This window comes from Rattus norvegicus, chromosome 14, assembly GCF_036323735.1.
Source record: "Rattus norvegicus strain BN/NHsdMcwi chromosome 14, GRCr8, whole genome shotgun sequence".
NCBI lineage: Eukaryota > Metazoa > Chordata > Mammalia > Rodentia > Muridae > Rattus > Rattus norvegicus.
Window position 1 is genome coordinate 102,214,217 of NC_086032.1, and position 27,160 is coordinate 102,241,376.

Genomic DNA, 27,160 nt, shown 5'->3' on the forward strand with positions numbered 1-27,160 from the left:
ATGGCAATGTATGGATTTTCCAAGGTTCCCAGTGTTCAGCCCAGGATTAGGACTGACTCTCAGAAGGGCCAACAAAACCCAGACCAGATCCCGGAGGGGCAGGAAGTGCAAGCTTAGGCTATGAGCAGAGACTCTGGTGTCTGACCAGCCTGTGTCTGGGTCTTCAAATGGTTAATTCCCCCAGGCTGTCATATTGCATAAACAGATCCTCCTTTAATAAAATTAATTAGGTTCTGAGCTTTATAGGGTGATGCCCACTGACCCTTTACATACCCATTGTTCCTAGATCCAAGAGGAAGAAAAAAGGAGAGACTGCCCAATAGGCAAGAGAGGGAGAAAAGTTGAAAGATTAGAAATGCCAAATAGAAGCTTCGAGGGTGTGGGGGGAAGCTACTGTACGCTTCTGAACCCAACTTAACAAACAAGTAGTCTGGGCCTCAATGACCACCCCTTTCCCCTCGCAAAGGAAAGCAAGAGCGCGGTGGTGGGGTTTTGTTAATTTCGCTTTTTACACGCACCATGGAATCCAGGCTGTGCCGAGCTCTTGAGAAACACGAGAGTAATTGCAGATTGGGCTTTAGGTGATTTTTTTTTTTTAAGACCCAAGGCGCAGGGCGGGGTGAGGTGGAGGGCACCAGGAAGAGCAGCAAGAGCCCAGCGGGAGCCTGCAAACCTGATGCCCCCTCCCCCGCGCTCTCCCATTTTTTCTGGGTGTCCACTAAGTGCTATCCTTGACATTTCATGGCACAAGTTGCTTCGGATAGTCTTTTAAGTTTGCTGAGGGAACTCCTAGAAGATGGGAGCAGGGGCTGGGGTAGGGAAAGAGGATGCGAACAGTGGTGTTTTCCCCCTTCCTTCCTTCCTCCCTCCCTTCCTTTCTTTATTACAAGAGGGGTTGAGGTCCAGATCCCTGGGATTATGTAAGAGCATCCTGGCCACCTTTTGCAAAAAATAAAATCTTGATGCACAGCAGCAAATGTCGGCCGGTTTTTGTTGGGGAAAAATATTTTTTGAAAGGAAAGGAAGAGGAGGAAAAAAATCGCCGACCGGATGTTTCCAATTACAGTGGAGACAGAGAACAGAAGGGGGTGCCCGCGGGGGTGGGGGCAGCTGCAGTGATGGGCAAGATTTGGAGAAGGTATAGGGTGGAGGTGGGAAGGGATGCGGCAGGGCAAAAAAGCAAGGAAACAAGCCTCTGTTAGGAGAAGGGGGAAGCAGGAAAATGAAGCAGAACTAGACAAATGACAAAGTGTTGAGCGTTGATTTATCGCAGAAGCCTCTGGTCATTTCCATATATTGAAATGCGCCCAAGCGGCCAGTCAGTCAATTTCTCTGGAGCTGCTGCCGCTGCTGCCCACGGGCTGCCCACGTGACTCCCTCTCAGTCAGCCTCTTACCACCCAGCCCCGGGTGCAAGGAAGAGGAGGAAAGAAAGAGTGTGAGGCGGCTGTGTGCCCTAGTGGGCGGTGTGGATGGAGAACGACACATCGTGTGTGTCTATGGGGAAGGGGGAGAGGGGGTGCGGCCCAGGCAGGGAGAGGTGGGATCCAAGGTTAACATTCTTACCTCTCTCTCCTCTCTCTCTCTCTCTCTCTCTCTCTCTCTCTCTCTCTCTCTCTCTCCCCCCCCGCCTCCCCCCCCCGCCTGCCCCCCCCCCCCCGCCCCTGACGCTTCTCTTAGCTTCTTTATCTTTTCCCTTCCTTCTTAATGATTTAGAATGGGGACAGAATGCAGAAAGAAAACCTGATCTGCCTCCAAACACAAAATGGGGATGGGTGTGGAGGTGGGGATATTTAAGTCAGATTTGATTTTGGTGTCTTTGATATGATGCGTTGCTTTAGTAGTTTCTTAAAGAAAGGCACGAGTGTGTGTGTGTGTGTGTGTGTGTGTGTGTGTGTGTACACGCGCTACACACACACACACACACACACACACACACACATCCTAGATAAAAGCCAGTGAGTTGTTAAAAATGAATTTGCAGCGTTGGAACTGTTAGCATCATTCAGCAAGCAGCAAGCTTGATAATTTCCAGGTGTTGGGGAAAGCCGTTGTCCGGGAGCTCTCGCTGAGCTTATAAATCCCTGTTGGGAGGGAGAAAAAAAATCTTTGGAGGTGAATGAAATATCAAATCACAAGACTCCTATGTAGATTTATGATTACATAAGAGGCTGATCATTTCCATATACTGAAATGTACTGTCCTCCTGAGTCTGCCCAGCCCTTCCAGAAGACTAAGCGCTCAGTTCTGCCTTGATCAATGTTGACTATGAAGCAAGCGAGGGAGGGAGGCGGTGGAAAGCAGGCTGGCACCAGATGGAGCAGGGTCTCTGGAAAGGTCAAGGTTAGCCCAGGCTGCTATTGAGTCGGTAGCAGCCTCACAGATAGATCTCTGCCTCGAAGGCACCCACTGGGGCTTCTCAAAATCACATCTAATAGAAAAGGCAGTCACAGAATGAAATCGCTTCATCTGAATGCTAAAATTGTTATTAGGCTACATTAGAGAGATATCAAGCACGTGGTTACCAAAAAAGAGAGCATGCCTAGCGCCTAGCGGTTTGTGTCTGAAAGAAAAGCTATGAATATGTTGATAACATCAATAATGGGCAGGTTGAAGATATATATATATATATACATATATATACATATATATATATATCCCTGAACACCAGATTAACATATTAAATGAACATTTTTTTTTCTTTTGCAGAACTGCTTGTAGTTTGAATTGCTCAGAATTCCTTGGGGGAAAGGGGTAAAAAAAAATCTTTTATTCCAGAATAGGTGACCCTTGCTGAACTTCAAGTTTGACTCCTGCCAGAAATTTTGTGGGTGGTCTTGGCCAGGTGCTGCAGATTCAGTGTAATCCATCAGGTTGGAGGTGACCCTGCCATAGCACGCAGCCTTTTTGTTTGTTTGTTTGTTTGTTTGTTTCTGGCTTTGGACCACTGGCTATCTCTCTGTCAGAAGCTTCCTCCTCCCTGCCCTCGTTTTCCTCTTTCTTGGGGACAGAAACGTTTCTGAAGAGACATTTTCTCTGACAGACAAATCCTATTCTAGGAAAGAGACTGGGACCAACCTGTTCCAGCAGCCACACTAGCATTTTCAGACATTTTCTCTCCTCCAATTATTGTAATGAAGCCCATATTAGCTGTTTTTAACCTACAGCACCACCATACCTTAAAGAAGGATTTAGTCTTGTAAAATAAATGTGAGCTACACTAGATTAAACATGATGACTGCACTCCAAGGGTTAATAAATTTAGAATTAATAGATCATCTCAGCTTGATAACAGCTACTACAGGTGATTTAATATTCAGCCCAAGTGGGTTGATAGTCAGCTCACAAATACAGATACGATCAAACAGTCCCTTGATTCAGTACATTGCATGTCTGGAGTAAGAGCCTAGAAGCCTAGAAGGTGCATGACAGAACACATATGCTGGGGTTCTGTAAGAGGGACTTCCATTCCCAACTGCAGTTTGTACCCTGCCTGTCCCTAACAGTTCACTTTTGCAGCAGTAAGGCCCAGGAGGAACAGGCTACAAATCCCTTCACCACATCCAGTCCTGGGTGCTTGTTATATTTTGAGTAGGGAATCGATGAGATCCTTTAATACCAAGATCTATTTCTAATTAACTCTGCCTGGTAGTGGCCAGCAATTCCTTTCTCTTTCTTTTTTCCATGGCTCTGAGGTCCAGAGCTCAGAAGATGGGCTGCGAAATTCCTGGGTGACAAAAGCAGGCTCATTGCTGAAATGACAGGGTAATTTCCTCAGTCCTCTCTGCCTGCACAGATCTGGGGTATGGAAACGAGATGCAGAGTGAAACTGGAATTCAAACTCCAGCACACCCGCCCCTGAGAAGTGTTTACGCCAGGAGAATGCTTATGATTCTGAAACAGTCAAAAGTAATCAAGTTGGGAGGGTTGGGACATTGGAGGAAGAGTGAAAAGAGTCCACCAGTCAAAGTTAGGTGTCTGATGTCAAGGCTTGCTTTGATGGCCGTAATCTACAGACCCTAATGTATACTAAATTGTGATTGTGTGTGTGTGGGTGCTTGTGCAGGTTTAATTTTCTTTTATCTGTTCCAACTCTGGTATTTAAACAGGAAGACAAAAAACAATTTTGATAGAAATGCATGTGATTTAATATGATAGACAAGTTTATAACAGTTTTTATGATTTGATCAAGAGCAAGGACTCCTCCTAAACCCATTAGATTCTGTCATGTGAATATATATTCAGGCAATTTAAAAATGCATATTATATATTCAATAGACCGTCACAGGTCTGAATTGTACCGTGTTATTCTGCCCTGTCGGTCTTCCCATCTTAATATGAAAATCTGTGAAGATGGCTGCAGAGACACTGGTTTCCTGTGCTGATAACTTGGTTGTTTCCTGTATTTATCTCATTTCAGTTTATTTTTGAGTCTTAAAATGTCCACTCTGAGCTAATGGCCCACAAAATCTTCCCTTAATAAATAAAACCATTTGAAACTGTGTAATGGCTTTACATGCTGTTAACACTAACTTTTCCCTTTCTGCCCTAATGTCCTAGTCAATCTCATGCTCTTCTTCTAATTCACAATTTATTATCATTTGGGAGCTGGGAGAGAATCCTAACACATTTCGTTCTTTGAAAATGCTGTATTGGACCTTGACTTCTTTCTTTCCCCCTTTGAGAAAAATCCATCTCTGTGTAACCTGTACATTAAAAGATTTTGAGATAAAAATTAAATTTACAAATTTAGATTGGCAAAATGATTAAACTGGGATTGCGACCAGCAGGGGAGGCTCTGGACTTGGGCATGGCTGCTCCTGGAGCAGGGGGCAGTGGGCCTTTATTTCACATCTTAACCAGATCTAAATGCTTCAGAATTTTATTTTCCCTGTCTTGGACAACCTGCGATTGCAGCAGGGGGCACTACCAACATGCGAATTACTTGGACACCGGCATCTCAGCTCTCTGCTTCCTTCACTGTGGAAGCAGAGCCCCTGGAAACAGTCATCTTGTAGAAATTTGCATATTTATGATGCCTCCTGCAGGCCCCTGTGATTGCTTTACAGCCAGGAAAGGTAACAGAAAAATATATATCCCTCTTTAAAACAAGAAAAAGGATCATATAGGAACAGTGGTTCTAATAGGAGACTAATCCTTACAAAGTCTGCAGTGAAAAATTGTTCCCCGGATGTTCTCGTTCGGTTTTGTTTTGGGATTTTTTAAAGGGAATTTTATGGAAGTTATAGAGACCAGCCTCTGATTCCCTGAAAATGCATATAAGAAAATACTTAAGTTTCAGAAAAAAAAATAGCATAGTCTTATGTATTGAATGCCTCTAAAGAACTGAGGAATTCTAGGAGGGAAAAGCCACTCAATAGATCATTTAAAAGCCATGGCACATGCATTTTTTTAGTCTTCCTCATAAGCAATGGACAAATGTGCAGTATACCTTTGGATATAAAAGTTAATTAGGTCTCAGAAGAGAATAGTTTCATTTTTATTGGCTCTGAGCTCCAAGAATACCTTTGATACACCTTTTCCTCCAGCCCTTCTGACCTTCTTTGTGGAAGACTCTCAGGTCTGTCAGAGTTCTGAATCCCAGGGTTGTGTTATTCTGTTTGCTGTCTTGAGGGGCATCCCAGCAAAATGGCATCATAATTAAAATCACACTCAGAAAAACATATTCTTCTCCCTCCAACGGAGAAGCAAGACTCGGGCAATGTGCTGTTTCGACTGGGGTTTTAGTTCATATCATTTTCGGTGGGTAATACCTGACTAGAGCTTGATGTTCTGGGAGAAATGGAGGCTGAAGCCTCAGTTCAGAGGTACCTTGCTTCTTTGAATTCTCACCAAATTCTCATCTTTACTTTATCCCAAGTCTTTCCTTCCTTCCTTCTTTAAGGGCCGAGGCCACTGTTCCTAGGGCTGGTATCATCAGCAAACATCCTTGGTGGCCGTCCCATAGTCCAAAGCTCATTCTGTCTCTCATCCTTTCTGTGGGAATGCCTATCAAAATCAAGAGGGCAAGAGGATTTTTTTTACCCCTGCAATTAGAGTTTATGTAATAAAGATACAATGTAGTAAGAATAACGTGTGCCATCAATAACACGTGGTGGCATAAATGCCTGGACTACCAGCAGAAGGGTTCTCTCAGCACACATTAGTCACCCTAGCCTGCATGCTTGGATACTACCTTTCAACGTACATCACTACCTGATGTATCTGTCTGTTATTGCGGCTGCGAAGATTCTCATTAAAACAACCACTGTCACCACCTTATGCTTACGTTGCAACTTTCCCTATATGGTCAGCTGTTTGGTATCACTCTGGAAAAAGATCAGAATTGATATGCAGTTCCCAAACTGTTGGTCAGTCTGTCACCCTTAAAAAAAAATTAAAAACGGTTATCAAATGAAGTTAGGGGCTGTTTTTTTTTTTTTTGTTTGTTTTTTGTTTTTTTTTTTTTTTTTTTGCTCCTTTTAGCTCTCCTCGTGAGAATTTTTTCACCTTCCAGAATATTTAAGAATTGGAACCAGTGGATCCCAACTCTTAAAACATTTTCATAAATGTATTCATTTAGTTTCTAAACTAATTTAGATGCTTCTATGAAACCAGGTATCGAGTCAGTCTTGCTAAGGACAGAATGGCTGGTACCAGTCTGGGCTGAGCACTAAAATCTCTCATGTGCTGTTGAGGAGATCGAAGCCATTGTGTGTGCAGATTAGCAGCCACAGGAAGAGATCCCTGGAATCCTGGAATCCCGAAGACAGTGATTAAGCCCAAGCCACAGTGATTTTTTCTTCTCTTTTCTTTCTTTCTTTCTTTCTTTCTTTCTTTCTTTCTTTCTTTCTTTCTTTTTTTACGAATTGTTCCGAGGTTATTTCTTAGCCTGATGTATTTGTGCTTTGCGAGTGTTGACTTATAAAATACACGTTTTTTAAATGAGCATCTTTTAAATTTTTTAGAATCCCTAAATCAATAGACATGCGAAAGATCTATATCTCGAGCAAAACTCCTTTATACATTTACTATTAAAATAATCAATATACATGCGTCCCCTTTAATACAGTGCAGTCAGAGCTTGGCTGAATTCTGCACATTTGGTATGTTCATGTTTTATCCCGCTTGCAGCCAAGCTCTGGATTCAAGTTTTAGAGGGTATGACTATTCCTTAATCACCTTTGAATAACACATACTGATATTTTCCATGTTCTTTAAGCCTGTCCCACCCCTAATAACCCCATCCCACTTTGGGATAAGTGACCCAGTGTAGTCCTTGGCTGAGAACCAGGAGACCAGGCCTCCATCCATCAGAGAAGATATTCCTAGAGCATAGGGCTGCAGACTGAGTCTAGAGCAGCATTTAGATCTTCCAGCTGCTTATTTAACTTCAAAATCCAAGGATAGAGAACAGTGAAAAGGATCTTTTATCTGTGGCAGGGTGTTTGAGACCCTCTGGGATCTAAGTAAACCATGCTGTATGTTTTATTTATACGCCAGGCATTTGCCCCATGTCCTACTCTGAGCTGGGATCTGTAAGGGGCACAGGTTTTTATAAGTATGGACCACTCAGAACGTGGGTAATTCAGTGTCTTTTATAACAGAACGAGTTCTTGGGATATGAAGAGATATGTGGCTGTTTCCAGTAGGTACATAGCCTGTGGCATGTGATCTGCAAAGTCCCGTCCTTCCAAACTACCTTCTGCCCACCATTTGCATCTTCTTACTCACAGCAGAGACCAGTCATCCACTTTCAGAATTCATTCCTTGTTTCAAAATGTACTGAATGCCTATTCCACATTAGGGATGGAAATACTGTAGTTTAACAGCAATGCCTTCATGAAAGTGTGCCAGGACAGTCTGCAACACCGCCTTTAAGACAAACCAGAGAACAGAAAGCTCGTTTCTCAAGAACAGCTGGCTGGGCAGCGGCATATGCCTATACACTTATCATTTGAGAAGTGAAGGTGGGAGGATCAGGGCTATCCTCAGCTATTATAACAAGTTTCAGGCTGGCCTGGATCCCATGAGACCCTGTCTCAAAAACAAAACCAACCAAGGAACCCCCGAAATTCAGTAGGGATTTGTTGACACCGTATAAGCTATGGAAACGGTAGACTATCATAGCTCCCTGCGCACACATGCCAAGATCCACAATATACTCTCATTTCCAAAAAAGTGAACTGTCTGTACGGAAAGAAAACATCTGGTATCACAAGAGGCCAGACGCTGTCTTGCTCCACACAGGTTCCTGACAGTGGTTTAGAACTGTTTAAGTCTGTGGCATGAAGCTCTGGCCACCAAAGCTCTGAATAGCTTCGGCATGTGTAACAGGGAACCTTTCTTATGTGACAGGTTTGCGTGTCTTTGTATTTTAAAAATAAAAGCCACCCTAGACAGAGACCATGTCTCCTGTTTGCTCTGTGAAATCCTCCAACTGAAAAACCCAGCAGAATTCTTAGGGGCAGGTTCTTAATTTTGTGGAAAACGAGCGGTTTAGATAACTGACCTTCTGCAGGGACTTTGTAAGAGGGAGCGAAGACAGGCAGGTTGTTATACAACCAGGAATGGGAGAACAGGGAGTTTTGTTTATTCTTTACCAAGCTGTCACAGAACAGCAAGAAGGGATAGACATTCTCTACCAGAAAAGTTCCCTTTGCTGAATTTAGCAGGAAGATAGAAAATAAAAAGGCAGATGACTGGTTGGGGGGAGGGGATGCTTTCCAGCTAGCCAATGGCCGTGGGAGTGACTGTCACTTATTGGCCATGGACAAAGCATTAGTTTTTTTTTTTTTTTAAGATTTATTTATTATGCACACAGTGTTCTGCCTGCATATAAGAAGAGGGCACCAGATCTCATTATAGATGGTTGTGAGCCACCATGTGGTTGCTAGGAATTGAACTCAGGACCTCTGGAAGAGCAGTCAGTGCTCTCAACTTCTGAGCCATCTCTCCCACCCAAGGCATTAGTTTTTATAAAAAACTGTCAGAGGCCGGATGTGGTGGCACACATCTTTAATCCCAGCACTCAGGAGGCAGAGGCAGGCAGATCTCTGTGATTTCAAGGCCAGCCTGGTCTACAGAGTGAGTTCCAGAGTGGAGCTAATAGTGAGATCCTGTCTTAACATATATAAATACATTGTAGCTGTCTTCAGATACACCAGAAGAGGGTATCGGATCTCTTTACAGATGGTTGTGAGCCACCATGTGGTTGCTGGGAATTGAACTCAGGACCTCTGAAGAGCAGTCGGGTGTTCTTAACCGCTGAGCCATCTCTCCAGCCCGATCCTGTCTTAACAAACGAAACACAAAAAGCAAGCAAGCAAACAGCAACAATAAAATAAAACAAAACCCAACCAACCAAGCAAAAAGAAACCGGGGAAGAAGGAACTTAGGTCTGGACAATGGCTTCTCTTTTGTCACCCAGTTAAACTCCCGAAGGGACCAACGGAAGGAAGCCTTTGTGAAGTGAGAACAATTGAAGCCTCGTGGTACTTGGCTGGCCGGCCTGATTTGGCAGGCTGTTTGCAGACTGTGGAGAAAGTAGAGAAAAGGAAGTGCTCCTTGAGAAGTGAGAATCGTCTACGGGCAGGTGTGGTCACTGCCTAATTTTGGGGCCTTTCTGTGAGAAGTCAGTGAGTGATCTAATGCATTGACAGAAGAACCCAGCCAGGGTCGCCTCTCAGAGCTGGCTCAGAGCCCCAGCATCCGAACACTTATCTTAAGCTGATCTTCTGTCTGCCTTTTAGGGAATGACTTGGCTCACACAGCCGGAGTTGGAAATGCAATTTGAACTTTTGACTCCAGCTTTCATCCCATTCTCGTCCTACTGATAGATAGGTTAGGTATAGAAACACCATAGTTACCACTTCAAACCAGTACCATCTGCATCTCTGTGATCTCCACCACCACCACCACTACTACCATCATCTCCACCATCCCCACCACCACCATCACTACCACCATCATCTCCACCACCATCACTACCACTCGCATCTCCAGCATTATCCTCCCCATCACCACTGTTTTCACGACCATCACCTCCATCCCTGTCACCCACACTATCATCATCATCATTAGTACCATGACTGCCATCATTTTCGTTGTCTTGTACAGGACTGTCACTAGGCACTCCTTGTCTTTCCCGTGGTACTAGAGATTAAGTCCCACGCACAAGCCTCGCACACAGTAAGCAAGTCTACCACTGACGTATACTCCCAGCCATTTATAAATTCTATTTTGAGGCACAGTCCTGCTAAGTTTCCAAGTTGGCTTCTGTTTTGTGGTCTTCCTGCTTTAGTCTAACAAATAACCAGGGTTATAGGCGCGTGCCTGCCTCTGGCTATTGCTTTCTGAACAGATCAATTGACACCAGGAAGTCTCCAATGTTTCCAAAATAAATTTGATAATACTTCTTTACATTGGTGCTTGTATGTTTACGCCGATTGCGTAAAGTGCCATGAACAGACACAGTAGAATATAATTTAGCCATCGAAGAATAAAACTCTGTCATTCATGCCATGGAGAACCAGAGGACATTTTGTTAAGCAAAATAAGCCAGGCATAGGAAGGCGAAGGCTGTGTGGTCTCACACTCGGAAAGGAAAAGGTTGGTCGGAGTAGAGACTAGAGGAGTGGTCACTAGAGCTTTCCAGGGAGAGAGGGAGGATGGAGAAAGGAGTCAACAGATACAGTCGGTGCCGCTGGATACAACTGCAGTGGGTAAAATGGTTGACAGAGATTCACTGCAGAGAGAGTCTTCCTCACACAAAGCAACATGTCGGAGGTTACAGATAATGCCAATTACCCTGATACACAGTATACATGTATTGAGACACTACATTGTATCCCATAAACACATGCAATTACTATGTGTTAAACAGAAAAAATATATTTTGAAACATAAATTCTCTAATTTTTACTGCACAGTTGATAGGTGAGACCATGAGGTGCTTTATTTCTTAGCTTTGGTAAATCCCTATTTTTTTCTGCAAATCATAACACAGAATTATCCCCCTGCATGTCCATTTATGATATGCACTATTCTTGGCATATAGTCTTGTTTTTTTTTCTGTGTGTGTATAGATAGGCACATATATCGAGACAGGGGCACACAAACCACATTCATACACACACAAACATACTCTAAGACAATAAAATCATAAAAACTTACAAGAATAGCAAAGAGTTCTTGTCCAAATAAAGGATTGTCTATAAAATTCCCTTTCAGACAGTGAAGTCATAGCTAGAAGTTGGCAGTAAAACCATCTGAAACTACTAAAAATCATTTTTGCTAGAGAGAGAGAGAGAGAGAGAGAGAGAGAGAGAGAGAGAGAGAGAGATCTCCAAATCTTCCACAGCTGAGTTATTTTGCCTTTTATAAAACAACTTCACATCTGGACTGATAACTTGAATTCCACCCAGTGCCATTTAAACAGCCCAAGTTATAAACCTCTTAAACTTGGGGTTTATAATAGAAACACTGACAGACCCTTAACTATAGTGCCTCGTAGTAATGAAAGCACAACTATTTCATTAGAGCAGTGTCTGGCGAGGCTGCTATAATTAAGAGTCTGTCAGCGTTTCCATTATAAACCCAAATTTTAAGAGGTTTTTAACTCACATTGTTTTAAATCACACTGGGCTGAAACTTGCTGTACAAAATGTCAGGCCAGATGTGTGTGTATGTGTGTGTGTGTGTGTGTGTGTGTGTGTGTGTGTGTGTGAGAGAGAGAGAGAGAGAGAGAGAGAGAGAGAGAGACTGTGTGAGTGTGTCCATGCACTCCTGTGTTGCTTTTCCTTTTGTTTACAAAAAGAAAAAAGAAAAAGCAGAAGAAAAAAAGGAAGCACAGAGTCGAAAGTCGTTTTAAAGTTTGGGTTTGAAAACCACATATTGACAAAAATAGTTTTCTTGTATCAGCATAAGATTCATGAAGTGAGGGTAGGGGGTAAAGTCCAAAATATTTTTGATTGTATCTTTTTCATAAAATAGGTTGGTACCTATCTGGAAAAAAAATGTTAGGGGAGAATGAAATTTGATCCTGGCCAGTTTGGAGGATTGTCCCAGTGTAGGTTGCTGGAGGGGTGTGCACATACTGTCTTCTACTGCTAATCGATCAGCTGTGAGGTATTTGAGATGATGTTCCTTTGAGCTGTCCTTGGTAGGAATCACTTTAAGGCTTAAATCGACTGTCACTGTAGGGCTGCTATCACCCAAGTCTTGTTGGTTTCTGGGTAAATTAATACAGTTTGAGATGGTAATGAATTGGTTCCATGAGTGTGGTAAGAATATTTCTGTGAGTTCATTCACTCAAAGTCTGTTTGTTGAGCATTTACTGTGTGTACCAGGAATCACCAGCACACTACCTCCGTTGGACAGTCAGCATTGTACCTACGTGTCTTTTATGCAAACATTAGGATGTTAAATTAACAATTTCACTCAGCAATGTTCTAAGCAGAACATCATGTCTCTTGAGAAGAGCCCCTTAACTGAGATTACTGTTCCCCACTTTCCAAGCATGATTGACTCAACACACAGCAGCCTTGTCTAGGGGCAGACACAGCCCTTCCCTTCCTTTTCTTTTAGGTGTGCCCAGGTATATACAACAACTTGTCAGTCCCCCAGAAACCCAGGCAGCCTCTGGAGAGAGACCAGACTGATGACTCTCTCAGGATGGGGAAAACTTGTGCCTTCCACCCCCAGCCCCCGGGGAAGAGTTGAGCAATTGACGAAGGGATAGACACCGTCTACTCTTGGGCCTCCTTAGGTCCAGGCTTCAGGGTCACACAGGCAGCAGGGGGCACAGAGGCTTATTTCTCTCCTCAAACACAGCCTCTGCCCTTTCAAATGCATTGTCTAACAGCACTCCAGCTAGCAGCGCGCCCTCAATAGCCTCAGATGTGAATTCTGTGCTGAGTATAGGGTCCAAACCTAAAAGATGATTGCCCATTCTCTATTTTCTGGTCTGCCAATTAGGGAACAAAAATGATAAAAAGAAAGAAGGAGAATGAAGTAAAAGGCGAGATGGGGCTGATTGCATTTTCAATCATTTATTTATTTATTTATTTATTTATTTTATCTAGGAAAGCGTTTCACTCTAAAGACACACAGTGACTATTTTATCTTAATTTTGTACTTTCCACCGAGGCAGACCTTTTAACCCCTCACTCTCCAGCTCGCAGAGAGTCCCCCGTGTAAGGGATGCTCACGCTACTGCTGGGGCTGTATTAAGACTCCCTCTTGAAGCCGTTTGTTGACCACATTCACGTTCAGAACCCCGAAGCTAAAAGCACTTTACACCATAAAATAAAAGCCCTGTCTTTTTTTCTAAAAGGTTACGTCTGGAGGCCACGCGGCTCATACTTCATATGAAAACTACTGAAAGGACTATGAAACCCTCCATGATTTACACCCTCTCTCCGCATTAGGGTATAGATCTACTAGGGCTCTAAAAAATACGGTGGGTTTCTAACCGACGTGAATATATGTGCATTATTTGAGAAAGTCTGTTAGAAAACTTGTCAACACATTATAAAGCATAAACCAGGACTTGGCTATTAAGTACGGAGATCAGAGGCAGAATATATACTGCAGGAAGTATGGGGAGTCTCCTCCGCCGGCAAGATAAAAGCAAGGAGGAGGGAAGGGGAGGGGTCGTCTGCTGGCCTGGGGTTTACGCACTGTCGTCACTAAAGGTTTGGGAAAGAGCCCACCGAGCTCTCTCAATGAAAGCAGCAAGGGTATTACAACCCCAAACGAAGTTAACTGAACGGCTAGAAAATAATTCTAACGTCATAATTTACTACTTTTAAAAAGCCATTTCTAGAAAGGCAAATAAATATACTTATTGCGTGCTCAATTGTGTACATTAGAGCTGACCTTTCACCCCGCTCCACAACACCACCTGCATCATTAATCAATACTTATGCTGTATTTTTCAGATCTCTTTGGAACATCACGTTTTTACTTCTTTAAACACTCATATAAACCTCCCCTCCCCCACCTTCGGGCGCTCGGGTGAATATCCATCAGTTAGAAGGGAGGGGCGTCACCGGTACCCGCGAGCACTAGGAACCCGGAGGGGGGCCGGCTAGGACAGACCAAATGCCGACACACAGCCCTGTTTTTCTGGGCTGGGTGAAATCTGGTTGGGGGAAGGGCGGGAGCAGAGGGCAGGTCCCATTTCACCTTGGGTATTTTTATGATGGAGAAATTAAATATATGTTAATCGTGGAAACGTTACCGCTTACCTTTGCACTGACACCCAGGGCAAGCAGCTGTAAGTTGTTTTTTTTTAATGTATGTTTTAAGATGTGGCTTCCAAAGGAACACCCTGGAATCTGAAACGAGTGCAGTAACACGGCAGACTTACTTGTTACTAAGTGCTTAATTTCCTATGATTTTTTTAAAAAAAGAAAATCAATAAAATGCTGCCAGTTATTTATTGGAAATAACCACAGATAGCGGCCCTGATAGGGTGCCGGTTTTAGAGAGCACGCGATTGTGTAATGAATTGTAATTCAGAAGACTGTTAAATGTGAGCCACAGAACCTTTCAGAGGTAATAAAGTCATTACTTTTTACACTACAGCCAACCCTGAAAAGCTTTACACACACCATTATATATAAATCACACATATACAGTATATATTTCTACAGCACGATTTGTCCATGTATCTGTCTCCTTTCTGTACAGACTTTTATGGATGAGAGCAAGACTCAAATCTGCCCAGCTTCATCCTGAAGGAGTCTGTCTCACTATTGTTACCTGAAGAGGCATTTATTTATTTATTTATTTATTTATTTATTATTTATTTATTTATTTTCCCGAGGCCTCCAGGTTGTACTTTCTTCTACACTCCTCTCACTTAACCGGTAGAGGTCCACCCCTGTAGCCCCTCCCCTCCCACCTCCCGCGGCGACATTCATTTGGTGATTCTAAGCCTGGTTTAACAAGCAAAAAAAAAAAAAAAAAAAAAAAACAAAAAAAAAAAACCAGAGGAAGAGATGCTGACCTGCTCTGAAGAACTCAGTGAAAAGGGGAAACGGTGTCGTGCAGTTACTGCAATAGAGTCTTCCTGCTCCTTAAACAGAATTCAAGACCCTCACCCCACCCCCGCCGCCGCCAGGAAAACCAGCTAGAGGGAAACAGCATTCCCCAAACCAGTCTAGCCCATAGCTCTCCTAGCGCAGGGCATCAAAACCTGTATTTCTAACTCAGAGGGGCCCGAAGCTTCGCCGAGTCAGGCAAGCCATTTTCTAATAGGTTTGAAACTTTCCTAAGACACAGGAATAAACAGCCACAAGCCAGTGAGGCTGGGAGGTGGGCGAGCATGTGCAAGCCCAGGGCCCTGCCTTAAAACAATACAATCCCCCGGCGGGTGGGCGAATTTACGGATAGGACACCTCTCAGAGGAGGGGTGCGAGGACTCTGGGTGCAAGGTCTAGAGGAGAGGGGAGGAAGGCTCCTGGCTCTGCAGAGACTCACAGACCTCCACCTGCAGTTCGGGTCTCCACCCTGCGCCCTCGGCGCCTCCCAGGGACTCTGTCCATCCCCCGCCCCCGCCTGGGCGCAGCTAGATTTGGACCCCGAGCGCGGTCTCCCTGGCTGTTGCTGCTGCGGCTGCTGCGGCTGCTGCTGCTGCTGCTGCTGCTGCTGCGGCGGCGGCGGCGGCGGCGGCGGCGGCTGCAGGGAGGTGCAGGCAGGCTGGGAGGCTGGGAGGCGGGAGACGCCGGGGGACTTTGCAGCACGTTTCTGAATAAACTTTCCAATCGCAGGGGGTGCTGTTGCTGTATATTTTACGTAAAACTGAAAGTATCCCACGCCAGAGCGAAGCCCGCTTTTTGACAGCGGCAGCGCGCGCGCGCGTGTGCATTAAAGAGACAGGGGTTTATTTCCAACAGGTCTTTCTCTAATTTCCAGGGAAGGTCTGCAGAGGGGACCGAGGGGGGCCTCCGGGGTCCCGGGTGTGCGTGGTGGCTGCTGGCGCCTGGGCAGCGCGGCCGTGACCCGAGGGTCTCACCACCGTGGTTCCCCCCCGCAGCTCCTGCTAGCCAGTTTTCTTTCCTTTTCCCCATTTTCTCTTTCCCCGAGTAACAGCTTAGGAACAATTGTGTTCTGTCCGTAAGAAACATTTTTCTGTCCTTCGCTCAGTGCTTTCGCAGTGGCCCGGAGTGGGAGGGGGTGTGTCCCTCCCCGGGATCAGGCTCCGGGACCTCCCGCGGCGCGGCGAGCAGGTTCCCAGAGACCCGGGCTCCTGGGGCTACCCGTGCTTTGTCCTCGGGCCGCCGACTGCTCAGAGGTGGACGCTTGGGCGCCTCGAGCCCTGGCCCCGAGTGCTCCCATCTGGGGACTGAAACACACCCGGAATCTGGCTCCTCGGTCTCTGTATCTCGACCTTTCTGTTCCTGCAATCCTCGGGAGCTGGGGATTCAGGGCTTCAGTGGCATTCAGCCCCCGACTGTTTGTAGGGTCGCTCAGATCCCGGGTCCCTGACTTGGCCTTGGGGGCGCGCTCTCGGCCCTCGAGCCCAGGCCTGCGCCGCCAGCCTCGCCCCAACCGCCTCTCTCCAGGCGGCGTCGGCTTCTCCCCGGGCCCCGGCACTGGCCTTCCGGACACACGACCCTCCAAACTTGGGCTGGATTTCTCTCTCCAGCGCGCTCCCGCCCGTCTTCCCTAGCCCGCAGCAGAGCTCTTAACTTGGACGCTCAGCTCTCAACTTCGGGTGATTTTTTTTTTTTTCTTTCCTAGCTTTCACTGGGCAAAGTTTCTCGAGCGCTGCCACGAGCTCGGGGCTAGTACTCCGGTCCCCGGCGTCCCCTGGCGGGGAGGGGAAGTGGGTGTGCGAGCGGAGGAGGGTGTCCGGGACCTACTCTACCTGGTTTCCCTCCGCCCGCTCCTCTCTTGACTCTGGGCTTGCAGCGTCTTGGAGCACTCTGCCCCCACCCCCCACTTCAATAATTTTTCATTTTGGGGTCGGTGAGTGTGTGTGTGTGTCGGGGGGAGTGGAGCGGGGCGCAAGTCTTGCTCCCCCTCACTCCTCCCTCCCACCCGGCCGCCCCTTTCTTCTCTCCGGGCCACGCCACCGCCGCGGCGCTCGCTGCGGCCACTGGTGAGCCAGCCGCCCCAGAGCCCCCTCCCCTCTGCCCGCCCCTCCCCCCAGGGGCCGCGTCTGGCGTCTGCGGAGCCCCCCGCCCCGCACCTCCCCCGCCCCGCACTGGCCATTGGCTTGTCCTGGTCTCTTTTTCATGTCCAGCCCCTGATGTGTGTCCATTGGTGTGAGCTTCCCCTTCCCTCCTCCCCTTCTCTCCTGCTCGCCCTGCCCATGTTTTGTGTGTCTCTGTCCATCCAGACTCCTGACGTTCAAGTTCGCAGGGACGTCACGTCCGCACTTGAACTTGCAGCTCAGGGGGGCTTTTGCCATTTTTTTCATCTCTCTCTCTCTCTCTCCCTCTATCCCTCTTCTCTCTTCCTCTCTCTCTCTTTTTTTTTTCTTAAAAAAAAAAAAAAGCCATGACGGCTCTCCCACAATTCATCTTCCCTGCGCCATCTTTGTATTATTTCTAATTTATTTTGGATGTCAAAAGGCACTGATGAAGATATTTTCTCTGGAGTCTCCTTCTTTCTAACCCGGCTCTCCCGATGTGAACCGAGCCGTCGTCCGCACGCCGCCGCCGCCGCCGCCCGCCCGCCCCGCAGCCCACCATGTCTCGCCGCAAGCAAGGCAAACCCCAGCACTTAAGCAAACGGGAATTCTCGCGTAAGTAACCCAATAATAGTAATAATAATTATTAATAATCACGAGGGCGCGCGGGACGCTAAGCAAGAGTGAGGTTAAGAGAGGGGTGTGTGCATGCATTAAATTTTTTTCAGGTGAAAAACCTTCGGTAGTCGAAGTAAAAAGAGATTAAAAGGGAAAAAGCCCCTCATGCCCTCTCGAACGAGAACCGTGTGCACTTTTGAGACGGCACGCATCTTTTTAATTTTTATAAAAAAATTGACTCCTCCTCTTTCCTTCTCTCCGCCGCTTTATTCCTTCTTTGAAAAAGGAATGCAATGATTTCTACCCTAGTTTTGCAAAAATAATGAACAATGCTAAGGACGCGGACACTCACATGCAAACCTGGGGGTGGGAGCTTGAAGGAAAGGGGGTTGTTTCCACTTCACTATAGGAAAATGGAGGGGGGGGGAGGGAGGGAGTCAAGTCTGAAAAACAATTCCTGGGGAGAAAAGAGGTGAGACCGGCCTTAGGACGCCAACGTGTGCATGGTCAAGTGTGCAGTGGGAGGAAAGTAGTCACCCCCACAATAGTACGAAAGTGGGACTGTAGAAGAGAGCCGCTGGCGCTTCCCAGTCAGCCGAGTCCGGGGAGAGGGGCTGCAGCGGCTGGGAGGGCCGGGTGACCGGGAAGGACCGGAGTCGCGCCCGGCGCTGCCGTCTTTTGTTCCGGCCGGAGGTGGGTGTTTGTCCCGCCGCCTTTTGTGCGGGCTCCTCGCGCTTGCCCTCCTGCGCCGCCACCGCTGCCGAAGGGCAGGAGCAAGGGCCGAGCGAAGAGGCAGCCAGGGGCACGCGGTAGAGGGAGGGCGGGCGGGTGCAGGAGTCTCCGCTGCTGGGTTGCTGCTGCCCGCCCCTCCTGGGTGAGCCCTGAAGGAGACGAGGCGAAGATGCGCAAAATAAATAAAAAAAATTAATAAATTTAAGCAACGCAAGAGAATGTACAATTTCTTGCTCCCCCAAAGAAGCCAAACATTCTGCCAGTCGTATTTTTCACCTCTTTCCTGGATTCGTTCGCACCCCCACCCCTGCAGAAATTCCAGTCTTTAATAGAGAAAAGAGAGGGGGAAAAAAGAAAAGGAAAAAAAAAATCCCTGACACCCCTTCCCCCAAACCCCATCAAGTTGCAAACTTAGAACCCGGCGGCATGGAGAGGGAAGCGAGGAACTCCCTCCTCTTACTATTTTTTGGAAGATTTTCAAAAAAAGTGGAAGTGGATTTTGATTGGGAAAAATCTCGTGTCTGAATGTTTACAAGCACCGCGTGTGCGGGAGCCTCCTGCCAACAAACAGACAGAGGACCGAGCGCGCCGCGGCAGCCCTGGAGCAGGCGGCCGCAGCGGCTGGGCCTCGCCCGACCTCGCCGTGCCCTAGTCTGGAGTCGAGATCGCCCACCCGGCGCTCGCCGCCCACCCGCCAGGCAGGGCGGCAGGCCACGCTGCGACTCCGCCAGCCCGGCCTGCGCTCTGGTCCGCCCCTAGCACAATACCCAACCCTCCCACCGACCTCTCAGACAGCGAAAGCTGCTGGATGAAACTCGGTTTTGCAAAACATTTTTTTTTTTTTAATTTTGCAAAGCAACTGTAAAGGCGAGTTTTGCTAGTCCCTTCAACTGCACCCGGGGTACTCTTTTAGGTTCCTCTTGTCCTTAACTCTGGGGCCGTTGAGAGGTTACCACGTGCTTACAGCCCCCCCCCCCCAAATCTGGCCAGTAGCCTCTCGGACCAAAGCAGTTTCTTGGCTAGGTTGGGGAGGGGGCGGGGCAGGAGAAGTGTGTTGAGTGTGCATTTTGGGGGTGCAGGGTCCCCGCACTCAGTGAGCCTCACCTTTGGGTTCTTGCCCTCTACCCTGGGCCTGTCTTGGGCAGGGGTTTCTGTGAGTTTATGTAAAGTGTTAGTGGCGGTGACGATAATCTCTACTTGAGGTGTGCTGGGAGAGGCTGGTGGTGGGCACTTAGGAAAGTTTGAGTCCAGTAAGAAAAGACATAGAGCCTCCCCCCCAAGCCCCCCTTCAATTCCTTCTTTTTCACTCATGACTCTTATTTTTCGACGAAAGCTTGAAGGACCCCCATGTCTCTCCTGCATTTGTCGAGGGTGGGGTGCTCATTGGGAATTGAATATTTTTCCCTCTGGGCCCTGGAACTTGTCACACACTTCAGAAGCTCCCCCGCCCTGGCACGTTGCGGGGCCCTCCCTCTCCCCACCCCCGCGCATCTCTCCCTCGCCGCTCTCCCCCGCCCCCACTCCCACCGGCCGCGCCGGATACAGAGCAGACGCGGCGCGCGACGGTGTGAAGTTACAGCCCGGCCAGGTACCGGCGGGAAGGAAGGGCAGTGTTCGCAGGACTCGGGAAAGCCGGGACATTGGGACTTTCGGAAGGATGCCATGAGGGGCGAGAGGGACAGTGTGGGAGGCGCAGTCCGAGTTGCTCAGTACTCTCCTCCCACTTAGGTCTCTTCTGGGCCTCTCCAGGCTGGGAGGGCTAGTCTCGCTGTTGTCCCGGGAAGGACACTGGACTAGGAGGCCAGATGGAGGGGTATGTGCAGGGATCACGTCTTTCATTTTCTGGGTGCTTAGAGGGCAGGAGCCTGCCGGGTCCGTAGGACTTCCCCTCCACCCCCTCTACCCCCCCACCCCCGCCCCCAGCCCCGTCCTCAGCTACGTGGACTGAATGAGCCATTTGGTCGCTAGGAGGCAGAACAAGATCAAGAAAAGCTCCACGAACTTGAACCTGTACCAGAGCCTACCCCACCCCCTGCCCGGCGTTTCTCGGCGGGGGAGGGACGAGCGTTGGGAGAGTGGGGGTGGGGGGCAACGAACGGTTAGGCTGAATTCCCTTTCTCCACCCCCCATTACCCCTTAGGTCTTTGTTCTTCATTTTGACTTAAAAAAATGCTTTTGGCTAGGGCCGTGGAGAAGCGCTGGGGCGCGCAGCCGACACCCCCACGTGCGAGAGGACCCGGGAGCTCCCGGCGGGGAGCCGGGTGCACGCTGGGGTCCTTTCTGGGAAGGCATTTTTGGTGGCGAGGGATGGAGAGTGTTCTCTCGAGTTTAGGGGCACGGCCGAACACAGGGATGTGGCAAGTTTGCCCTTGGCTTCTAGGTTCACTTTTTTTCCACCCCCATCCCCGCGCAGAGCGCAGGTCTCTGCGGCCACCGCAGGCTTACCGGACGGCTTGGCAACCCAACGCTCCCCCTCCCCGCCTCCTGCAGCTCTCGCCTGGAAGCCCGAAATCACAACAATAGTAATAGTTATCATCATAATGATGCGGGCTAGCAGCGTCATTAATAATGAATAACCGCGGTCGCCGCCTGGCGCGCACACGGTGCCCGGAATTGCGGGCGAAACACATTTGCACAGATCCTCCAAAGTAAAAGTGTTAGCCTGTGCACACAGAATGAATTTCAGGACCCGCGCTCGGGGTGTGCGCGGGGAAGCCAAGACTCGATCAGGTTGTCCGGCTCAGTTTTCCAAAAACCTTACTTCCTTTTTCCAACAACTGGCCGGTTCCGGGAACCGGCTCTCGGCGGCTGCCGGGCTGCAGGGGTGTGGAGGCGGCAGCCGAGTCCCCGGGCCACCCGCCGCCTCCAGGCTGGGACTGCGGGCCCCGAGGCCGCTGCTGCACGTGTTCGCAGCGCGCGCGTCCGGAGCCTGCAGCCCTGAAGGAGGCTGCTTGCTTTGTGCCTCGGAGTCCCGGCGCTCAACTTCACTTTCTGCGCGGCCTACTCCCGCAGGGCCCCGGCCCCGGGCCTGCAGCCCTTGGCTTTGCTTTTGTTTCTTAGCTTTGCTTTTCCGATTTTTTTCAGCCTTCGTTTGCTTTACCGCGTGTAGAAAAATCCACTTGGAAAGCAAACTTGGGAGACACGGCTCCCTTCTCCCCTCCCCCTCCCCCAGCAGCCCTGGTTTCCTCGCCTCTTCTCAACATTTCTTAGGAGGATTTTTGCCTCCTCTTTTTTATGTTTGTAACGGAGAAGGGGGAAGGACGGGAAGGGGGAGTGGGAGAAAAGAGAGGAATAAACATGAATAAATAAATATATCGGTCTGCTGTCGCTGGGACAGAGGCTGTCCAGTCTCTGTCGCTGAAAGCAGAAGCATTTTATTTTGTCTTCCTCTCCTTGTAGCGAGAATTCGCGGCTAATTATTGTGATGATTTGTCCACTCCCTTCCACTTCAATCGAGGACTCCCCGCTTTGTCCCGAGTTAGGCCCAGGCTCAGAAAGGGTGGTATCGTAGGGGAGAATTAGGATGAGTTGAATTGAAGGGAGGGGGTAAAATGGCTGAGGTTAGGAATGTTTTTAGGGGATGAGGAATTTGCATTAAAATACAGAGAAATTATCTGATGGCCAGAAAGGAAATGCTGATCGCCACTGAGAGATGTCAATGCAAATCACTAGGCTGCTGCTGTAAGAGAATTGTATTTTCATATTTTCTTTGTGCCCCATTTGGTGTGATTTTTTTTAAATAATGCAGTGGCAATAATAAAATCACGTTTTGATATTTCTCTGCACATTACTTGGCAAATGTTTTTCAGAGAGACGGATATTAAATGCATTTCATACATTAGGATAGAATTCTTGGTAATTAGCAATAATTTACGTTAAGAGCATAGAAAATGTTGAGGTTACAGGTTTTATATCTGTACATTTGATCATCTTGTTATTTTCAAGAACTTTGCCTCCTATAAAATTAATTAGGTGAAATGTGGAGGTGGAATCAGCAACCTGTGAATTACCACTTCATTTCCTGGTTTTGATTGTAAATCAGTTCAGTCACTACGTTTAGAAGACTTTAACCAAGTCTATTTTGTACTGAATTACCTTTAACTATTTGATACCTACGAGAATATCCCCTTTGCTCCTAAATACTGTTTCCACATTCTGAAATCCAGCAGGCCCTTGGAACAACAAAACCCAACATGAATCCTGGTGGTAGGATTTGCAAAAATGTTTTACCTTTAACAGAACAATTTTTTTTTTTAACCCCCTGAGCCTTTCAGTCTCTCAATCTCAGAACTTGGAGCTAAACAACAGGAGCAGAAAAGGCCGCATTTGCCAATGTTCATTTAAAATCCGTAATCCAAATGACAGAAACCATGGATCATGACTTCCCCACTCCTCACTTACTCAAAATGAAAGCAAATGCAGAGAAAAATGACACAGAGACACAAAGCAGAGGCATGTCCCTCCTTTATCTGCAAGGCATGATCCTGCATTCCGTATTTGCCTTTTGATCAGGATGTTGGGCAAAGAGACCCAAGTGCTTACTTTGTTGCCTCCGTTAGTCGGGAGATAACCTAACCTTCTTCATATTCTTACCGTGACCTATGTTAAATTAGGAGGCGTACCAGAGGCTAGAAATTATGACATGTCCTACTTGAGCCCAGGTGCAGCTTAGGCAGGACTCTCTCAATATTATTTCACCCAGCACATCTGGGAGTTACTCCAGATCTTCCCCCTCAATATGCAGCCTGGGTAGGGTTGAAATAAATTTAACCTGAGTTCACTGGATTTTTGCACTTTATCAAGATCTGTTCCAATATTCTACACTCAAATTAAAATCTATTTTTTGATTCTCTGTGGCTTTAAGTTCATTAAGTGTGAGATTGGCAGCTTGCTAAAGGAGGTCAGGCTGATTAACTGTGTAAGACTTGTACATTTTCTGCTCACTTTTCCTTAACTGGCGGCATCCTGGACAGGCTTTGTAGTTTGTGATTTTTTTTTATTTTTTTTAGTTTTAGTTTTCCTTTTTTTTTTTTTTAAAGATACCATAAACAAGATTTTCCAGCCTTCCTTTCTTGACTTGCAAGGTTAAAAAAAATGATAAAACCTTCTTAAATAAATGCTGGAGTGCAAAGTTTAAAAAAAAAAAAACCCAGGCAGGCAAGCAGGAAAGAAAGACATGTCTTGTTATAACATTTGCTGGTGATTATGTGTGCAGAAATAGTCCCATAATGAAGCATTTTGGAGCTCATTCAGAAAATTAGTCAACTTTGACTACATTAGGTAAAGCATCTCAACCCCAAAGAAAGGATGCAGCCTTCTGAGGTATAGAGCTTGGGTGTCCACTCTGATTTTTAATGTCATGGATGCCACCAAGCACAAACACGTTCAGAATATTTTAGGCATTCTTTTCTCCGGGATAAAAAAAAAAAAAAACATGACTAATTGGCTTATTTTCCTAAGTACCCAGGAGCTCCCGTTCAGGGAACATGCTTGGGAAGATGTGACAGTGACTGTGGTGTTCCTGGGCTTGCGTGGCGAGGCTGGGGAGGCAGTGTGAGGTTCACCTCGCTGCCATGGGTAGCTAGGTGAACGCAGCTCTGCCTCAGGACTGCTGTGGCAGTCCTGTGTGGTTGCAGCAGCCTTCTGTGCTGAGGCCATGTGTGCACAGTTAGGAGAGAGATCCACACACAAAGGCTGTGTTCTCCCTCGCTTGCTCTTCTAGTCCTGGGCACAATAGACAACCTACTGTATGTGTGTGTGTGTGTGTGTGTGTGTGTGTGTGTGTGTGTGTGTGTGTAAAACTGGTTCCAGTTCATGTTTTCCCCGTAGTATTATTTAAGCAGTCTTTATTTTTTGAGTTAACCATTCAGTCACTTTCTTTCTAAAGAAAGAATTTATAGTGTGTGTGTTCCTTGGAGTTACCCAAGTCAGAGGGATCTCCTTTAGTACATGATGGCCTGCCTCACTGATAGATTTAATTATTGATACCCTCCAGATCACGTGTTGCCTGTGTACACATTTTCTGGGTATTATGTAGGGACTGCAACAAACACTTGTCCTAGTCTGTTGAGGCATAGGGGTGGGATTGAGAATGTATGCCCCCCCTTTCCCTCCCCACCGGCTCCCTAATAATTGTGCTTTTGTTTCTTCAACCACAGCCGAACCTCTCGAAGCCATTCTTACAGATGATGAACCAGACCACGGCCCATTGGGAGCTCCAGAAGGGGACCATGACCTTCTCACCTGTGGGCAGTGCCAGATGAATTTCCCATTGGGGGACATTCTTATTTTTATCGAGCACAAACGGAAACAATGCAATGGCAGCCTCTGCTTAGAAAAAGGTGTGGATAAGCCGCCTTCCCCTTCTCCCATCGAGATGAAAAAGGCGTCCAATCCCGTGGAGGTTGGCATCCAGGTGACACCAGAAGATGACGATTGTTTATCAACGTCATCTAGAGGAATTTGCCCCAAACAGGAACACATAGCAGGTAAATGAGAAGCCAAGGAGAAAAGCTGTTTGCATGTTTTCTTTTTGTTTGCAGAGGCGTTGTAGTGGAGCAGGAAGGAGGTGAAGTCTGTATTTCTCCGTGTGACTGTCTATGGCAGCCTTGTAATGTTAAATAATCCTTCCCGTTGCTTCCCTCCAGAACTCTGAAAATAAATTGTTTTCCACCTTACTGAGTCAGATGTAGGTGGGGAAGCTACACACACACACACACACACACACACACACACACACACACACACGCCCGACATCCCCCGCCTGGTCCTACCGATGCCAACGCTCTCTTCCCCTTGCTTGCCTTCCCGTTTCTTAAAGTGTTGAACCTTACTATACCTAGCTCGGTTTCCAGTGTCCACTTACGGCCTCGGGGATGTATCAGGAGCAAGGTAACCACACGGGCGTTCACGGTTGAGCCAATGACTGGTCTGAAGGGCTGGAAGGAGTTAACTGAGTTCCAGGGCTAGCCTTGGATCCATACTGGCTGTCAGCCTGTATGGGGCTGTAATTAAACACAGCCCCGTGGTGGGATGACACAGTGACCTTGACTTTAAGATGCCATTTTCGACTGGCCAGGTCAGAGTAGAGAGGGCAGTTGCTGAAGCGCACAGACATGCTTACTCGAAAAGTTTAAGGGCATGTTGGAAATTTCAAAAGGTTGGTTTGACAGGAACGGCTGCTCCCTGCAGCCTGCCTCCTCAGCTCAGTGATAAATGCTCCTCTGTGCTCTGTCTTGTCTCTGATGTGGTTTTGACAGATGTATCTTGATTTTGTTTGTGGTTTACACAGCCACATGTCACCCTTACAAATGTCCAGTCCGACTCCACAGTTTCTTGCCTAGCCTAATGTAAAATTTTTCTTGGAAAAAAAAAATGCATGCACATATTTAAACTCTCTCTCTCTCTCTCTCCCTCCCTCCCTCCCTCTCTCTCCCTCCTTCCTTCCCTCCCTCCTTCCCTCCCTCCCTCCCTCCCTCTCTCTGTCTTTTGGTTAATTTTACCATGGAGGTAGCTAGGTGTGTGGGTTTCTCAGCAGCTCCAGGGAAAGAATTAGAAGCTAACAGAGGGACTTTAATTCCCTGCCCTAGTGGTAAACAGCACCACTAGGTAGTGGCTCTTAAAACAACACTGTTTGCCTTAGCACGTTAGACAAAGCAAAAGCAGCTTCTGTGGTGACTGGATTTCCACATCTGGGAGACAGTTCCTTCTCTGCATTGCCCCACCCTCCAAAAGCAGGTGTGTTCATTTTCGGAAAGGTAGTTAGATAGCCAGTCACAAGACTCACTGGAACTTGTCTCTGATACAGTTGGACCACGGAGTTGATAGGTCAGTGAGGCAGGGGCGGGGGGGAGGGTAAATGTCATGTCGCCCCTCCCCCAAACCTGGAATCTGATCATTAAGATCAGGTGTGGCATTTTCTATCTTCTTCTTTTCCCTTTTATGCTTTCTGCAACAATACTCACTATTTCCCTTCAGTGAAGGGAGGAATTTGCCTGCCAGGAATGCTGCGTGCATCGAGCATTTTTCTAGAAGCCGCCACATTTAGCTTCTGAGACATGTAGGTTAAGATTTTTATCCCCCCCCCCCACCTCCCTGTAGGATATGGCAATGACCATTTCCATGTGACTGGAAGGAAAAGGAGCAGAAGTGTAAGGCATGATTAATGAAGCAAGAGCAGGCGGAAGGGGATTTGTCGTCTTTGGAGATCCAAAGCCTTGCTAAATCGCCAAATATGGAGTAAGGCTTGTGTGATGTAACATCGTATTTACATATCGTACTGCTCGTTTAAAAGACAAAACACAGTGTCTGTCAGGCAAGAATTAAAGCCACCCTTACTCCCGAAGGCCTAAATAGCTTTCCAGTTTCAGGTTAGCCAGTGTGAAAATTAGGGCCTCTGTATTTAGAAGAGGAATCCGAAGGCTGAGGAGAGCTTTATAGATAGTTGGGGCTTTTTACTTTTGTGGTTGGGACTCTACATGGATGTGCAGGGAAAGAAGTGGTCCTTAACCAGTTCTTAACTGGTTGTCATGGTGATTCCATGATATTTCAAAGACTATTATGGTATGGTAGCATAATCTAAAGGCCCCCTCTCCCTCCCCCCCAAAAAATGAAAGGGAAAAGCAAGGGAAAGCATTTGAAATCTGATTTTTGCAGGGCTAAGGGT

General features: G+C 47.2%; 1 protein-coding gene and 1 long non-coding RNA gene across 20 annotated transcripts in view; one reads left to right on the top strand and one right to left on the bottom strand.

The window, feature by feature from the left end:
- The first annotated feature begins 15,930 nt into the window (after positions 1–15,930).
- Bcl11a (BCL11 transcription factor A) overlaps positions 15,931–27,160 on the top strand; it is a 95,143-nt gene continuing 83,913 nt past the window's right edge. For 4 of the 19 annotated variants that reach the window (XM_063273274.1, XM_017599256.2, XM_063273273.1 and 1 more), the window contains exons 1-2: positions 19,940–20,083; positions 24,654–24,983. In XM_063273274.1, coding sequence (XP_063129344.1) covers positions 24,755–24,983 — 229 coding nt within the window. In that variant the 5' untranslated portion in view covers positions 19,940–20,083; positions 24,654–24,754. The other 15 variants (XM_063273277.1, XM_063273275.1, XM_039092105.2 and 12 more) reach the window with 14 other exon arrangements.
- Positions 18,011–19,932, bottom strand: LOC134481803 (uncharacterized). The gene is made up of 2 exons (XR_010057625.1): positions 18,956–19,932; positions 18,011–18,644 (listed from the first exon to the last, which is right to left on the bottom strand). It is a non-coding gene; the product is annotated as an uncharacterized LOC134481803 (long non-coding RNA).